At 43.1% G+C, this 18,518-nt stretch overlaps 1 protein-coding gene across 9 annotated transcripts in view; it reads left to right on the top strand.

The window, feature by feature from the left end:
- LOC119657797 (cAMP-specific 3',5'-cyclic phosphodiesterase) overlaps positions 1 to 18,518 on the top strand; it is a 636,985-nt gene that overhangs the window by 401,282 nt on the left and 217,185 nt on the right. For 7 of the 9 annotated variants that reach the window (XM_038064882.1, XM_038064886.1, XM_038064884.1 and 4 more), the window contains exon 2: positions 17,295 to 18,171. The exons of the other annotated variants lie outside the window; for them this stretch is intronic. In XM_038064882.1, coding sequence (XP_037920810.1) covers positions 17,438 to 18,171 — 734 coding nt within the window. In that variant the 5' untranslated portion in view covers positions 17,295 to 17,437. The remainder of the gene's footprint in view (positions 1 to 17,294; positions 18,172 to 18,518) is intronic. 9 annotated transcript variants of the gene reach the window in all.

The following is an 18,518-nucleotide window of genomic DNA, read 5'->3' as shown; positions in this document are numbered from 1 at the left end:
TAACTTCGGCCACTTTACTAACTATTTGTAATAATTTGGTTAGCCCCTTCTCTGGCATTTCTTTCAGCATTTTTCCTGTAATAAGTTCATAGTCAGGAGATTCATTAGGAGACGCATTTGTTTGAATTTGTGTCTTCTGTCCTCCTCGGTCCAGGGCTTGTGCTCGAACAATTTTAAATTACTAAATATCACCATTATCATTATGGTCGCCAAGACTGTGTTTCCCCATCACATGTCCGAGCAAGGTACTGTCAGAGCCCACCTTCACATTCATCTAAATGTACCATCACGATCAAAATGTCATGTTTAGGAAGCATCTCTTGAATTGTGTGTACATATCATAATTGCTCATAGAAAGCATTCTTATCCACTATGTCGGATATTTCCGTTGGTGTATAGCATTTTACGATTGTCATGCTCGTTAACCTGGGCCGGAGGTTTCCAATCAAAAATCTGTCAGCAACCGGTTCCCAAACCAAGAGAACGCGCCTTGTGGTAGAAACAACGGTGTTGCGTTGCTTCTATCACAAAAGCACATTATCGCAAGAGGGGGAGGGGAATCTCCAGAGTCCCACCATCTTAATTCGCTTAGATCCGCACATTCCGGAAACCAATCAAAGCCCGTTTTTGATAGCGAAAGGTTGTAGCCGTAAAGACAGTCCCTTTCCGAGGAGTTGTTTACTTTTCGGTCGCGCTAAAGTTTCGAAATTTACAGGTTGCTAACTCACAAGTTTCTATTCACTTTAGTCGCCTTCTATGGCAAGCTAGGAAAATTTTGATTATATTCTTAAGCCCCAACTCACAGGGCAAAACTCTCGCCGTACACACTGTGTCACACTTTAAGGCAATTGAGTTTCTAGTGTTTACAAGTGAAGTAGTCATGTGGTCATAATTTCTATCTAAAAGACAGAAATCCTTTCAAGCCTGAAGCGCCCACTCTGTGGTTTTCGACTTGTTTGCGTTCTGAGAGGGTATGAAATACAAAGTAAATTGTTCTACGTTGTAACGACGGAATATACATACTGCAGGGAAAGCTTCCCTGAAGCATACGATCGGCTGTTGTGCGCTTATAATTACAATCCGGAATGATGTGTACACACTTCTGCAGGAGTAATTGCTTTTGGATACTTTAGCCTTGTTGTTTATGTGCTTTTAAACATGTCCCAAATAGATTCAAAAACGTAATTGAAGAGACGTGAAATTTAACATTATTTCACTTTAATCATACATAGCTCCGTGAGGGAAACACACCTAAGCGGTAAACGTATATCGAACTCAACTTGAGGTGTCCTGTGTAAGTTGGCAGTTTTGACATGTTGATAGTAATACAAACAATTTCACGCCTAGCCTACTTCCACTGAATGTTGAAGACCTTAGTCCAATATCCTTTCGAAAGTACCGGAAAGTTTCTCTTGGACCGTATAACCGACGTCAAGTCGAGCCTTAAGAAACAATAATTTGACAAGAAGTGTGCCATACAAATGACTTTACACGTAGTTATAATACTGGCCGCCCAAATCGCATAATCACTCTAATTTCGTTGTAGCTTCTCTATTCCGAACCTTCGACAACACTCAATCCTGGACGAAACCTTGCAACTTCCCAACGGGGCTGCTTTAATTATTCAACTTCTTGTTTCTGGCTTGTTCAATACATACCTTTACATATGTAATTACAAACCTTACGCTTCTAAGGATTCGTGTAAAACGCCATCTCATTCAAATTTAAAGGAGTACATATAAATCAAAGGCAGGTTCAAAAACTAATCTAGCTCAAAATACACCTATGTATGTAATGTCTGTTCAAATAAAATTGAAAATTGTATGTTTCCATATCTCGGAATTTACTCGAAACGATCTGTGCTGCCCTTCTAAGCTTCTCATATAAAAAGATCTTCGTTTTAAATTTGTACTTTAGCGGTAATCCATGAACGTAGGGAATGTGACAGGCAAGCTTAAATGACTACATTTCGAGAATTTCTAAAAGAGGCTGAAATGGAATATTTGTCTCTTTGGCGATTCATTCTTCCTCTTTTTCTTCAGTCTTTATCCTGTTCAGAAAGAGGATCAACTCGTCTTGATCGGTTGTGGTACTTTGCTCAGCCTTAGGTCTGATCTGGCTGGAGTTGAAAAGCTGTCAAATCACTATTTAATATATCAAGCCATCGCTGTTTCAGCCAGTCGTCTGGTTGTTTTCCAGCGATTTCGATGTGCAGACCAATCAAGTGAGCTCCCTTCCAATTTTCCCAGGATCGGTGCATCCCCATATCAGGACATTCGCCTCATTTCAAATATGATCATCCTGTGTTACACCACTGGTCCAACGCAAAATCTTCATCTCCATTCGGTGCCATTCATTGTCTCTTAGAGTCGGCCAGCACTCAGAATCATAGAAGGCGACACGGCGGACAATGCTGCGATAAATAATGGATTTGAGACGGTCGTGATGATACGTCAATCAGAAAGTTCCGAAACACATTCAAGTTGCGCTAATGCGTCAAACAATTTCATAACGCAGTCCACCAACATTGATAACATTGAACCAAGATATTCAAATCCCTGCATTGTGGGTATGTCGCTGCTCCTCACAGGGATAGCGCCCGTTTCATTTGGGCTCAGAGATCGAAAACGCTGTTTCGTTCGGAGTCAATCTGGGGCCGTGTTTCATAAGGCGATCATTCCATTTTTGGACAGGTTGGTCTAGATCAACTTTGTTATGAGACGCCAGGAAAACATCGTCAACATAGGGCAGTGTATAAGGCGTCCGACATTGGATGTCCCGTGAGACAGTGTCCATAATAAGAACGAAGACAAGCGGGTGCGAGGGTGCTTCATTGATGAACACCGATAGGAACACCAAGCGGTTTTGACGCCATATTTCAAACAATTTGTGCAATCACATGAGTTCCTCTGGTTCTGCCGTAGAGCATACCAAATGAGTTTTGTGGAATGCGGTAAAATCCTTCTTTAGATCCAGAAATATTGATGCTTCTCACAGTGTTTCTACAAAAGTAATCGTGCAGCATATATTGTGCCAGTACGTCATTTTGCAGAGTTCAGCTGCGATATCGTTAGGTCTTTTTGCTTTCCCTGCTTCATTCTTTTCATTGCTTCCTCGACTTCAATGGCGTTGGCTGGGAGAATTGTTTCAAATGCCGCCAATGCTTGCGGAAGTGGAGGGTGAACAAATTCTTCCGTTTAAATCTGCTGGAAATACTCCTACAATTTGTCCATCACAGCTCGTCGATCGGTAAGCAATGTACCGTCCTTGTCATTAATGCAACAGGAGTGTTCCATATCCTGCGTACGTTAGTTTTGGCTTTTGACGAGTCGATATAGATCTCTCTTGCCGTAAAGATTTTTGTAATGGATTGCTTGAATAACAACGATCGCTTTTTTTGGTTTCCAGTCTGCATTCTTATAAATTTGCTTTTTTGTTTTTTCTCACGAACCTTTATTTGGATATTGTCATTGCATTTACCAAGTTTGGTGCGTTGCATAAGCCACTTTGTAATCATGTTTTTAGCTTGGTTCCACGATTTTTAGGCGTTGATAATAGTCGGCAATTACGTGAGTGAGATGACTTCATCTCTTTTCTCATAGAATCCGTTCCCCGCGTTGTTTTATCCGTGACTTGATTCTGCCGCGTCTTATGAGAATAAAGTCGATTTCCGATTTACTGTTCTCACTATAAAATATAGGGAGATGCGACAATCTGTTATTAAACCAAATATTGACAAGTACAAGGCCGAGAGGGTCGGCAAAAGTAATTATACGCACGCTACCCTCATTGCGAGCTCCAAATCCGGTTTCCCCCCCCCACGCCCGTAATGGTCTATCAAACAATTGCCAGAAGGCATCTTTCTTGACATCGGGTCGATCTGTCTGTGGTACGCATGCGATAGTATCACAGAATAGTAAGATTAATCTGTCAATCATCAAATCGCACGACTTCTTGAATTGCGTGCATGTTCTACCAAAATGGGGGAAATTATAGTCACTTTTACTGCATTCGCGTTCTTTGTCACAACTTTTAGCACCACACAATTGAGTTTTTTGTAGAGCGCAAATACCAATAAACCTCTTCCAATTTGCTGTTGCGAGTTTCTTCGTCTTTCCATTGACGATACGAATAGTTAGAGTGCAGACACGCATTTGTAAGTAAGTCCTGGCGTCGTCCATGTGCTAAGAACTCTTGCTTATTTCCCGGCAGGACTGTGGTCACTTGGACGCTCTAGCATTCCTCCGAAGCTTTAAATAACATGATCACTTTTGTAAAGATATGGTTTATATTTTTTCCTGATCGGGCCATCCCGGAACTTGTCGCTTACAGGGGTGGGGTAGGATTTAGCGTAGTGAAGTAGCTCCTACCGTGCGTTCATTATCCCTTCCCCTGATCTCAACAGTTTACTTTTGCTTTACTGAGGATCATAAAAAAGTAGGTTGCCTCAAACCCCCCCTCCTTTTATCTGGGTTTGGGAACCGCATGCTAAGTGGTGAAAAATAGCCGGTCACCTTATATGGACCATGCCCTTGAATCAAGAGGAAGATTGTCTAACGAGTGTTCAAATTTAGGCAATCGAAACGTATTCATCGCTTATTTTTACTTACACAAAGCTACTAACCGACTGAATAAACTCCATTTTCTCAGTGCATTTTCCTAACTTCCGATAATTTATCACTTCCGCCAATATGCGATTTATCGCATAAAATGCAAGTCCCTATTGCACTTTCTGGCAGACTGCACGCCTTCTACATCGATCAAGCTGATCAATGTAGCTGCTACATGCCTTCAGAAAGTGTCCCATTATGAGCCATTTAAAGCACCTCTGTAATGAGATTTGTTCTCTTATACGGCAAACAACTCATTCACTTCGAACTTTTCCTACCGCTTACAGCTTCTTCACTGCCTTCACTGGTAGTCGTATTGAGTACCCTCATAGGCTCTGCTGAGACTCGAAATGAAGTCGTCTCCAAATTTCTTAACTTAAATTGTTGTTCAATGCAGTGCAGGCTTCTTATCTGGATATCTCATGTTTTGGCAACATGGCAACATTTGTTCAAGTTAGTTTATAACTCGGTTACGAAAGCCATTAGTTTCTCCTGCGCTGAATTTTTTCAGCGCAGACATGAAATTTTAATGGTTTACTGTACGTTCTTTTGACCCTGATACACTTGGTCAGCACAATTATTCTTGCCCCGAGTTGAATGAATGGCAGTTCTTCTGGATCGGGGCTCTGTTCTCTATATGTTTTGAGAGTGCTCCTTTTACAGGTTACATCAACTTTAATATTTATTGATGTTGCCGTTTTTGATATTGTAGAATATCTTATAATTTATGAGCTTCTCCTGAATGGGTCCATTTTCTAGTCCTGGAGTACCCCTTGAAGAGGTGCAGTAGATATCAAAATTGCTTTCGTCGGTCAGTGATCTCCTTTCAGCTAATAATTTTTTGCTTTTGTTATTGGTTTTCTTTGTAGAGTCGTAGTTCGTTTGAACACCACCTTCTCTAAATCTAAATGACTGGTAGAACTAAATATCACGGTGACCAAATTATCTACCACTGAGCCACTGGAGTCGATAGATATTGACAACAAGGTGTCCATTTACTCTCTCCCAAAAACCGCCGGTACTAGGGTTTCAAACCCCTGCACCGTAACTTCACTTCTTCTTTCATATTACATTACATCTTTCTCGTAGCCATTTTGGCCCACGAACTAGTAATGAGGAAATACGTGTGTACGCATTGTATGAAAAGGGTAGCGTGCGTATAATCTCTTTCGCCGACACTTTCGACCTTGTACTTGTCAATATATGCTTTATTAACCGATTGTCGCATCTCCCTATATTTTATAGTGCGAACAGTAAAACGGAAATCGACTGTATTCTCAAAAGACATATTCACATATGAATAGGTATGCCTATATCTGTCAACCGGGGTTTCGCTTAATGGGATGTCTGGCCATCTTTTTTTGTGCGGGGGTGGAAAATCTTAGAAAGACACGTCCGCCGCAGCGCCACCGCCCGAACGCCGGAACTACAGCGGGCACGTGTGGGATTCACACCCACTAAAAAACACCCCCGGTCTCTCCAGCCCCAGCCCCGCGGGACCACCATTAAGGTATTACTTCGCGGGGTAGGTTTGCTCTTAAGCACTCATCCTTCTCCTATTTGCAGCTTTTCGTCTTCTTTGTTCCTTCAGCAACTCCTCCTGCATTTGGATGATTGCGGAGCCAACCGCAAGCCACTTCTCCTCGGACTCCAGCATCTCAGTAACCAAGCTCTCCGGGGTCCCGCTCCTGCCCAGCACCTGGTTTAAGCTCCTTCTCTCCATCGCAAATCGTGGGCAGTGAAACATCACATGCTCTGGATCCTCCGGTATGCCATCACATCTACAACAGTTCAGAGAATCATCCAACCCAAAGCAGTGCAGATACTGCCTGTAGCAACCACCGTGTCCCGTGACGAACTGGGTAATGTGGTAGTTGGTCTCCCCATGTTTTCGCTCAAGCCACACCCTAATGTTGGGAATGAGCCTGTGCGTCCACCGACCTTTCGCAGACTCGTACCATCTGCGTTGCCAGAGTTCAAGCGACTCTGACCTTGCCGCATTTCTACGCTGTGCATGCCCCTCCATACGTCTTGCATTGTACAGGACATTCGTTTCTTTGGCCAGAATGTCAAGCGGGATCATGCCTGCCACCACCAATACTGCCTCATCTGATGTGGTTCTAAAAACACTGCAAACCCTCAAAGCCATCCGCCGGTAAACCGAGTTCACCTGCTTCCATCTCTGAGAGTTTGCAAGTGCTTCTGCCCACACAGGCGACGAGTAGAGCAGGATGGAGCGCACCACTCCGGCTAGCACCAACCTCCGGCAATGTTTCGGTCCACCAATATTTGCCAACATTTTTGTAAGCGCCGTGGTGGCACTGGCTGCCTTTTGGCATGCATACTCTAGGTGCTCCCTAAAACTCAATTTGGTGTCAATTATTACCCCCAGGTATTTGATAGCCGGCTTTGATACGACCGTATGCCCACCGACCTCCACTTTTACAATATTATTTTTCCTGCGTTTCGTTATCAAGACCGCTTCCATTTTCGCGTCCACCAAGGTCAGCCCGGCCTTTTCTAGCCAGGACCTTATCGCTCTCACTGTTTCCGATGCGTAAACCTCCACGTCTTGTGGGTGTTTTGCTGCAACAACCACAGCTAGGTCATCAGCAAAGCCGACAATCGTAGTCCTTCTGGGACCGGAAGAGCAAGCACCCCATTATACATGATATTCCACAACAGGGGACCAAGTACCGATCCCTGTGGTACCCCGGCTGTGACAATGTACTCTTTTGGGCCCTCATCCGTCCCGTACCAGAGAATCCTCTCTGAGAGGTAGTTTTCCACCAAATTCGCTAAGTATCTGAGGACATTCATCATCTATCATTCATCATCTATCATTCATCATCTATCAATTCTATTCCAGTTGGCCGAGTTGAATGCGTTTTTGACATCCAACGCCACCACGGCACAGCAGCCGCCAGAAATCAGTGCCCCTTTTGCCAGGTTTACCACTATGCCAATTGCGTCCACTGTAGAGTGGGCGCGTCGGAAACCAAACTGGCGTTCCGACAAACCATTGCTGGCTTCGACGATGGGCAGGAGTCTGTTGTAGATGGCTCTCTCCATCATCTTCCCCATTGTATCCAACAGGCAGATAGGACGATATGGCGCACGTCTCGAAGGTGTTGGCGAAAAGGTCGGGCCTAGTCTTCACTGCCAGTTTCAAAGCTCGGTTGGGGATGCCATCCAAACCTGGGGCCTTGTTGTCACCGAACCTACCACATATTTCCCGCAGCTCCTCCACAGTTACAGGCGGTATTATGCCGTAATTTAGCTGGACAAAAATTTGCCTTCCCCTATTTTCGTGGTGAGGGAACAGAGTGGTAACAATCTGTTTCGGAGGCGCTCACAGGTCACTTGGGGTGATTTCCGCAGCCTTTTCATCATCACTCTGTAAGCCTCGCCCCAAGGGTTTATGTCGGCATGGTCGCACAGCTGTTTGAAGCAGTTCTTTTTGCTCCTCCGAATGGCTTCCTTTAGGCGGCCACGCAATTGCTTGTGTGCCTCCTCTCGACCGTCGCCACCGGGTTTTCCCCTGAGCGTCTGGCGAAGCCTCCTTGCCCGAAAAGATGCGGCTCGCAAACTTGCGATTTTGTTTGTTTGAGCACCGCGGAAAACGTGTCCCCCTCGAACGCTTTCACTGTCCAGCCAAGCATATCACCCGGCATTCTGCGAAAACTCTTTTTCGAGCTCGATCCGCCCTTGATCTCTATGCAGATTGCCTGGTAGTCGCTGTGAGTATAGTCCCCACTGACATGTCAAGCGATTCTACTGGCTAAAGTGGCACTCACGTATGTCAGGTCCACTATAGACCCCAGGCCCCTTCCCCGGAAAGTGTACGAAGACCCAACATTCGCCAGTACCACGTCCAGCTCCGCGAATACTTCGAGGAGAACACGTCCCCTGACATTTGTTATCCGGCTGCCCCATTCAAGAGCCCACGCATTGAAATCGCCTCCTATTATGATCGGCCAACGTCTTCTAACAGTTTGAGTGCGTTCTCCACTGGTAGCCTGATGATGGCGGTTTGTGTTCCCCCATAGGCTTTCCTTAGCGTTTTTACCACCGACTCTTGTAGTCCGGCAAGATCGAACTGTTTCTCCAACGCTTCGCGAACCTCCTCCTTCATCGTGATTTTATCTACATCTTTGCAGATTATAGTGATCTCCGGCCTGCTAGTCCTAAAGTCTTCCCGATTTGGCTTAAGAATTTGTCCGCGGTTACATCCTTGGATTTCTTAAGTTCCAACATAAGATCTCCCTTCTTCGACCGTCTAATGCGGCTGACATTGTCTCCCAAATTGGTGACTTCGGAGTCTGCCTTCACTTTCCTGAGAATGTCGGCGTATGACCCTTCGCCCCGTTTGAAAATGAAAATCACCTCCGGTCTAATCTTCCTCCGATAATTTCTTTTCCGCGGTTCTATCTTCCTCCAAGCTTCCGCATCCGCCTTTGAAGGTTCGATCCCTTTTCTCGAGGTAGCCACTGCAGTATTTTCACTGGCAGCTTCAGACGTACTTTTCATGAACTCCGCCTTTTTGGGAGTTGAGTCCTTTTTTCTTTTCGGAGTTTGTTGGCCTGTTGAGTCATTCAGCTTCTCGCGCAGCCTCTTCCCCGGTTTCTCCCCTTTTGTGTTTTGAACCAGCGTTACTTGAGTTGCCTGATTCACTTTTCCAATCGGTGACTTCCCTACTCGTTCATCCTGGGCCTTGCCGTACGTCAAACGGATGCCTCTTATCATGGCTCTTATATTTTGGTGAATGTTCCTGCGCTCCTTTATAAACTCGCACAGCTCCATGATCTTTTTACCGAGGGCAGTAAAGGCAGCTCCAGACTGATCATTGCCCAAAATATCGCTCGGGTGAATCGGCGTCAGTGATTCTTCCTCATCGAAGACTCCCGCTATACGCTTCTCACTGGGGGTAGCGATCGTGGGAGTTTGTGCCTGTGTGGGAGGGGATCTGCGAAAAATCGAGCCCCTTCTGAACGGGTCCATCACTGGAGTCAGTTCAAGTTCCTCTCGTACGCTTGTAACATTAGATGCCACAGTAGCCAAGGTTCCCACTACTGAGGCACTGCGGTCGTTGGATATCGACGGCCGGGAGCCCGCTTGCTCACTCCCAAAAACCGCCGGTACTGGGTTTCCGAAGCCCTGCACCGTAACTTCATTCTTCTTCTGCTCCTCCATGTTTGGTTTTATTTCTGGGTATCCTTCCCAGAGCCAATTTGTATCCACGGGTGGGCGTTTACTTCCCACCTACTCGGCCTGCGCATAAACATGCCCATACACGCACATCTCCGGATGTGTGCATGTGCATGGTCATGACACATTCGCCGAGCATTCCCTTATCCGTACGAAGAGACGCGCCTGATGGGAGATTTGGCAACTCCACACAGGCCTGTATAATATCTAGCCATGAAAATATCCGCCATACCAATACCTATTCAAAAAGAGTTAATAATATTACTTTGCTATATTTCTTGGAAATCGGCTGGCAATTCTCCGTAAGCTTGTCGTGGAATTGAAAAGCGTACCAATAACATAAACAGTATACAGTAGTCCAGTCATTAAAGCCGAAAATCGAGTGCGACCTCCGAATTCTTTCAGTAAAGACCGATGGCACCACCGCTCCGAGGGTGCCCCGGAGTGGGGGTGCCACACATCGGCGCTATATACCTTTTGTTCCTTATCTCACCCTCTACCCCGACCCTCAAATCCATGTCAATGGGCCTTGACTGAAAGAATTCGAAGGTTGAAGGCTTTAGTTATTGAGCTATAGGTTCTACCACGATATTGGAAAATTTTGCGCATATTATTTAAAAAAATTATTGTGAGTCAAAGTTGACTGCTTGTCTGTGGAGTGTATAATGGTAATACCACACTACATTGCAATCTGATATACTAAATGGATACATCCACGTTACTAGCCACATTCAAATATCGTCTACCCAAATTCATTTGAAATTGTTTATTAAAACTTTCTGCAAATACATTTGGCTCCTTTTGCTAATTGAAAGGTGTTGAAACAGATTTCTGCGAGGGAATATTTCAACAGAGAACACAAAATAAAGCCTGTATATGTTATACGAATGTGGTATACGAATGAGTATTGTACATATGTACATACTCGTATGTTATATTTTCTGGACATTATTCAGTATTAAATGGACCACAACGAAATGTTTGCGTGATTAGGAAAGTTTTTCAATTACAACTCTTGGAATATGTCCCCTGTTCCAGTGTCAAGATTTTGTTGAGTCTGCATACTACTATAGCATTCGATATAGTTGCATTCAAAAGATATTGACTTTGAGGACGGTTGGCAGTTGATACAAACAAACACGTACAGTACACGTTCTTCACTGTTCTTGACATTTTAATTAAAGCATCCCTTTTACATTTCCTATTCCTCCTCTTTCAATTTATTGCTGTTACTTTAATTAATTATGTGCTTGAAAAGGATCCAACAGAAGGTGATGGTTTTTTAAGAATTTGCCTCATTTTTTCGAGTGCTTGCTTTCAATTTGAATAGATGTTGACTTCTGGAATAAAAGTATATTTATATGCATAAAGAGCCAGTTAGGCTACCTAACTAACGGTCTCGACTACGGCAGAAGAAAATGAAAATGAGTAAACTTGTTGAATTTAGGGTAGGAAGCATGGAATATCCGCCCTTCCGTAGAAGAATTCCTCTAAGTAAGTGGGGTCTTATGTCTTTTATGGTTTTGTTGGAAACAGAAACCTTATTAAAATCGGTTTACTGTCTGTTCCGTCCGTCTGCCTGACTGTCTGTCTGTTACACCCATTTACTCAGAAGCGGTTATCCATATTGATACGTAAATTTGGTGAAAAGTTAGGAACAGTGAATCCCCTTGCATGCGGTGAGTAACCTCGTTCTACGTTGAGTTTAGGGGAGACCCCATATATGCAAAAGGGATGTGTATATGTTTCACCCAATATAGTCAGATGGGGTATCAAATGAGAGATTTCGATGCAGATATTAGTTAGACAATAGATATTAGGCGAAGACGGATTTATGATTTCTTACCAGGGCAGAGAGGAATCGTCAGACGCTGCCTCACTTCTGTCCTGGGAGCAGCCTGATCGAAGCGGTTCGCAGATGTTAAATGCTCCTTTATATAATTCGCAGAACACGACATGCCTGCGAATTTTATTTAGCGTTAATTGGGCCAAAGCTTGACCAGAGCTGAACCATCAAACAATACATAAACAAGATCCATGCTTGATCCAAAATTAGTTTCGACAATGGCTGCAAAAGGGAAGGATGCGAGGATTCAAAAGAGGCTATTATTTTAAGGAACTCTGAAACTACCCTATGGTGGTCCGTCCACATGATATCTAGGCCGCAAAATACTCCTAGTTACGATACTTGCTCAAATAAAGTTAGTAATAGTATATTATTATATTTTGAAAATTTCCTAACCATACGAGTAAGTCCATGCTTGATCCAAGATTTTGCAATGAGGTAGACTTTAATAGAAAGCATCATAAGGGAAAGGTTGGTGGAAAACTTACTATTATTAACAAAGTTATAGTAGTTGAAAATTGCCCTTTTGCGTCAAAATATTACTCATTTCTTCTTTTTCTTCAGTCTTTTTCCCGTTCACAAGCGGGGTCGGCTCGTCGTGATCGGTTTCGCCATTTGGCTTTATCGAATGCCTGATCTGGGTGCAATCTTGATACTTCTAAATCCCTATCCAGCATATTACAGCGCTTCCTTGCGAGAAAAGTGGCGTAACTCAAAAAGGTTGTGTTTCAGAAATTGCAAAAACCGTCTGCTGGTAAAGGCAGATGTTTGCTTTTCATTCCCTGAAATGAAGTCCATCCATCTTTCGACATATTTGCACTTGCTTATAATGTAAATATTGAGGCTTTTATAGTTACGCCTGTTTTATGAAGATAATTCGAAAATATTATTGTGACCTAACCGAAGTGTTGTACCATCTAGCGACAACTATTTGAATTGCAGTTGAGGGGCTTTTGTAGAATAATGGAGCGTCGTGTCAGTTGCAGTGTGGAAAGACATTTACTCCGACTAAACATTGAACATGTAAGGTTAATCCTATTCATATTACTCGTATCGGAGCTAATAGTTAAGGCGGAATATCCCCTACCTATTCTACACTATTTGGCTAAAATCCTGACACAACAATCTTTGATTAAACGCCGGAAAGAAGGACAAATTTGATTTTGGAGGATGGGCATTTGTTACTGCACTACTACCGTTAACTAAAGAAAACTTCACGTCATGTACATGATTGTAGATTGCTATCCTAGTAGCTTTTTGTGAAATAATAAATGTCCCCCTCTTGCCAATATGTTTCTGAACATTGATTAGGGCTTATCAAAAACATTCACATTATAAATCAAAAAGTCCACGTGTTCTTATTTTATCGCCCTACAGTATCCGTTTAGTAACTGGAATTTCTTTGAAAAATACGTTCACAGCTGAGTTCAATTGACGTTGCTTGTCAACTTCTCGAAACAAATTTCGTACTTTGGCGTCATTCGTTATTGAAGGTGAAACTTTCAGCTCATAGATAAATCCATATAATTCAGAGATTTCAGTTGCATACGCACCAGAGTTCATTGCTAGTGCTACAGATTCGAATGTTATTGCTGCTGGTATACTATATATATATATGTATACAAATCCGTCGTAAGAAATACATAAGTGTTTGGAAAGGGGATAGAACTAGTTGTACGTATTTGGTTTTTTTACAAGAAAGTATCTTACAGTCTGTTGGATATAATGCGAAAAAAAGTAACAAAAAAAGTTCCATGAAAATCCAACTATCAGTGTCAAAGTTATAGAAGTTTAAACTTATCAATTTCGTGCTAATTAACAGCATCCTAAGCCATACAAATAAGATGCTGACGTCATAATTAACGAGAATAATTGAAATTCGAGTGAAATATTAAAATTCCATTCAAGAAGAATCTAATTCTCCCTAGCCCTTTTTAAGGTTTTGTGTAAAACAAAACCTTATTAAAATCGATTCAATGTCTGTCTGTCTGTCTGTCACACGGACTTTTCTCCAAAACGGCTAAACCGATCCAAACGAAATTTGGTGAACAGATGGGAGCTATGAAATCCCACGCATACAGCGAGTGGCATAAATTTAGGTGGAGTTTAAAGGGGGGCTCCCCATACATGCAAAGGGGGCATTCAAAATTTTTTTCCACCGGACATAGTTGGGTAGGGTATCAAATGAAAGGTCCCGATTTGTACTTTCCGAAACTAACATTAGTTTTCGGCATAAATTGCAAAGTGCGTGAGTAAGGAGTCAAAGTGTACGCACTTGAAGTGAGACAGGACTCATTTTCGGAAACTGCCCAACCTAAAAACTCGGAAAATCTCTTTATAAAGGAAATACACAAAACCTTTCATACCTGAAGCGCTGAGCTTCCGGTTTCCTGACTTGTTTATATTTGATGTTGGTTAAATTGTTATATTTGATGTTAGTTAAATTGTTGGCATTTGCAGGGTGTGAGGCGTATGAAGTTGACCATTATCAACACAGGGCTTTCCATCAAATTATTTATTTAAATCGCTTTCTAGAAAATAGAGGGCAATGGAATTTTTAGCTATATTACACGGAGCTGTCGTGCACTCGTCGCTCCTCACATCTTTTTCTTTTTCTTCGGCCTTCAGTTCACAAGTGGGGTCGGCTCGTGGTGATCGGTTTCGTCATTTTATTTTATCAAATGCCTGATCAGGATGTAATCTTGAGACCTTTAAATCCCCATCCAGCGTATCAAGTCACCATTTTTTTTGGCTGGCTTTTTGGTTGCTTACCATTGCTTTCGATGTTCTGACCAAAACTGGTTGCAGAATTCTCGTTAGCGTGAATTACGTGACCACACCATCGAAAACGCCTCTCTTGCACTTTTTCCACGATCGATTCAAACTCATATCGATCGCGGATATTCTCATTTCAGACGTGATCACGCCACCAGTGCAATGCAACATCTTCGTCCCCATTACCGCAAGATGTCGTTCATTGTCTTTTATAGCCGGCCAACACTCAGAACTATAGAGAGCGGCAGACGGACGGCATTGCAGTAAATTTTAGTCGATCACAAAGATCACCAGTTGGGGGATGCCACTTCATCCAGGTTGCATTAATGCGTGAAATAATTTCATTACGCAGTTCTCCATTAGCTGATAGCATTGACTCGAGATATTTAAATCGTTGAGTTCTGGCAATGGCAGTAGCCTGCCCTTCGAGATATTTAAATCGCTCAGTTCTGGCAATGGCAGTGACCTGCCTAGAACTGAGCGATTTCCATATCTCGGGTCAATGGTATAAGCCAATGGAGAACTACGTTATGCTGCTCACATAGGGAAACACAAAACCTTCCGGTTTCCCGACTTGTTTTAACGTCGAATGAGCCGGTGTCAGACTTTCAACATAAGCTTCTTGCTCTGGAGGGTGCTATCTAGGGCACGGAGTGGTGAATCGTGGTTGAGGGTGACTTCAATGCCGAGGCGGCGAGAACAGGGCTCGCAGTTTTAAACCCCAAAATTCACACCAACTTTCTCACCATGGCCAGGCTGCGAAGGAAACGTTCCGCTGTCTGGGGGAATCACGGGTTTTGCTGGTGGACGGGTGACTAGTTCTGGAAATCTTCTGGACAAGCAACCATTAAACAGCGCGTTCGTTCATTGCATTAGACCGGCGCTCTCTCTGTGCAAGGATCGTCACGAAGGTGAATAGCGGTTGATTTCGAGAGTTCAAGCTCTCGGAACAAGTAGAGCCATGCCGGAAGGGTGGTGGTGCTGCAGTTAACACTGTCGAAAATTCAGTTATGAACCTGACAACGACAGTCTGCAGGTCTTCCATACCCAGGAGAGCATCCAGAAGTGGCAAAACTTCTTTGTATTGACGGATGGCAAAAATTGCCGAGCTCAGGAAGGAGTGTCACAACCTCCGTCACATGACACAACGCCTAAACGACCGGGTAGTCGTATGTGGCACAATGACAAAATTCAGATCAGCCAAAACCCGACTAAGAAACTCGATAAAAAGAAACTAAGCTCGCTTCTGGCAGAACCTAGTATAAGAGGTGATTGTGGATCCATGGGAACTCGTTTAGAAACTAGTCACTCGAAACGTCGGGCTTTGCGGAAATCCTATTCATTTGATGTCCCGTATTGTACGGTCTTTACTCCTTACTCATCCCGCACGGATGCAGCAGTATGATGCCGCGAAAAATTTACCACTTTTCTCCATAAGTGGCTGGAAGAGGCAGTCCTTCCTATGAAAAACAACCAGAAGGCACCAGACCCGAGGTATAAAACTGGTGTTTCAACATCGGGCAAACCTACTGCTGCGTATTCAAAGCTTGGCTGGAAGAAGGCAGTTTCCCTTCTCGCTGGAAGGTGGCGAAGCTTGCGCTAATTAGCAAAGGTGAAGGAGTCCTTGAGCTGCTATCTACATACCGACTACTCTGCATGCATGACACGACCGGTACTTTCTGCCAGGGACTTACCTCCAAGACAGTTCAGGTTTAGAGCAAGAGGTTCCACGGTTGATGCTGTCAAGCAAGTTGTGAATGCGTGCAATCAAGCTGAGGTACACTGCCGCTAATCTTGACGAGTGGTGTTCCTCGTAACGCTTGATATCTGAAATGCCCTTAATCCTGTTAGAAGGCAAGACGTCCTTGGCGTACCAGACAATTCATTTCATTTGGCCGGTTATCTCTTGCAAGTATTGAGGAATTATCTGAGAAACTGCTCTCTGGAGGATGGAGATCACGGCGGGGGTAACACTGGGATACATCCTAGTGCCATTGTTACGATGGGTAAGAGGATGGATGACTGCTCATTGTTTCAGCCTTGCGCAGGAAAAAACCTGACGAATGGCGAGTTGATAATCGAAACAAAACGAATGATTAAGTACGTTGAACAGGTCCTCGATGCAAAGATGCGCGTTTTCGAGCAAATCAAAGCAGCAACGGGCAAGGCTGCAGCTTCACTTTCGGCTAATGACAAACGTTTGGGTTCCTATATCTAGCAGACGACGTCTTCTAATCTAGTTTTGTATTGTAAGTGTTTTTTGCAAGTACAAAGATGGGGACCTTTTCGGGTGGCATCTGCCTATCGGAATGTGGCTTCAAGTGGACGCGGAGGTGTTTGGTCTTACCTGCATGAGATTGGAAAGGCACAATCCCCTGATTGTGAAGGTTAATTTGCTAGGGAATATTTCACGAACTCGTGGCAGGGAGGCATTAGACGTATGGATTTGATTTGACTCCGTTCTATACTGAATCTATGCTCTTGTGTTATAAGCAGTTTATACAATGCAGTTTATGTATCAAGACATCTAACAGACACTCCTAATATTGTTTTCGGTTGTATTACAAAATTATTCTTAACATTAAATATGGTGAGATTTTATACTGTGACGTTTCCCATGTATAGCGTTTCGGCTGTTATTGGAATCGAAAGTAAAACATTAAATTATCAGAAAACTTTCCTATTTTCAAGTACCTAATAAAAACGGTCTACCTTTAAAAAGTCTCTTTAGATTATACTTTTGTCGGGTCTTCTCCGGAAAATGAATGCGTCAGATGTGAAGGTAATAGAAGGTGTCGAAAAAGCGTCAATACGTTCTTCAAGTGCAACCTTTAATGACGTAATTCTTTCCGTAGGTTAGAAACAACAAATTGAATGCAATTGGATATATGGAGAGAACATCTAATGCTTCTCTACTGGAAATGACGCGGAAACATTGAAGCCAGGAATTGGGGCAAATATTTATTGTGATTGGTCTATCATTATCGAACCTGTGAATATGTCTCTCGAAGAAACGTCAACACCCCCATACATAGTAACTACGCCTAGTGAAATTGATCCTGATGAGCAGCCCGAGGATGAAGGAACCACCGATAAAGTTATAACCACTAAATGCATATCACAAAGCACGCGTTCACAAAGCCTGCAATCTAGCTCTTCGACTATTGTCGAACAGAGTAACCAAGCTATATCACATCAACATAAGGCCCAATCTAGCACATCGATTGTTACCGAAAGAACAATCCAAAAAACTTCGAGCAGGACCAAATTTCAAAGTTTCTTACAACAGCCAGAAACTACCCATACTCCAGGTGGAACCTTCTTAACTGCACATCAGAAACATGTCAGACAATTTGTGCGCTCGACCTCTGCTCATTCAGAAACGGTAGCTGGGGGTGTCCGACCAGATAAATGTATCAGGAGCTCTTCTACCCAAATCGAGGAGCCGGAATCCATTACGGAACAATTCAATAATACATTGAAAACTGGCTTTCATCAATCTTCAATATTAATATCGAAATCAGCTGAAACCATCGAAGCGAAAACCGTTAGCTCCGGTATCAGAACGCAACTGACTTTGTCTGGTGGGCTTTTAGCTCCGCCGAATAGAAAACTAACCATATTGAGTCCTATTCATGCTCCACCTGGCTTACATGATATGTTAAAAAAACATGGAAGGTCGCCGTTGTCTCCTAGAATTAGCTTCCCTGGAAGCGAATCGGATTTATTCAGGTAAGCTAATAAATAGTCTATTTTTTATATTTTACCCATTTCACAAAACGACATTTCAAATAACCGTTCTGCGAGAGATGTGCATTTTATCTCCAGATGGACATTTAATATGAAATAAGATCCGCTACATTATCCACGAATACATATTAAAAGTCACAATTTGAACGCGAATTACTAACTCACAAATGCGCTGCAAATTTTCACGAACTCTTGATTCCCATAAAGATTTCACATAACCTTTTTATAATATCGTTTTCACTTAAGTATGTGGATATGAAGTTGAAGAATGAAGAATATCATTCCAAGCTTTGCCTATTGTCAACATAACATCCTTTACGTAACATTAA

Source organism: Hermetia illucens, chromosome 5 (assembly GCF_905115235.1).
Source record: "Hermetia illucens chromosome 5, iHerIll2.2.curated.20191125, whole genome shotgun sequence".
Lineage (NCBI taxonomy): Eukaryota > Metazoa > Arthropoda > Insecta > Diptera > Stratiomyidae > Hermetia > Hermetia illucens.
The sequence above is the reverse complement of the archived record's forward strand: the minus strand, read 5'-3'. Positions and strand labels throughout refer to the sequence as shown.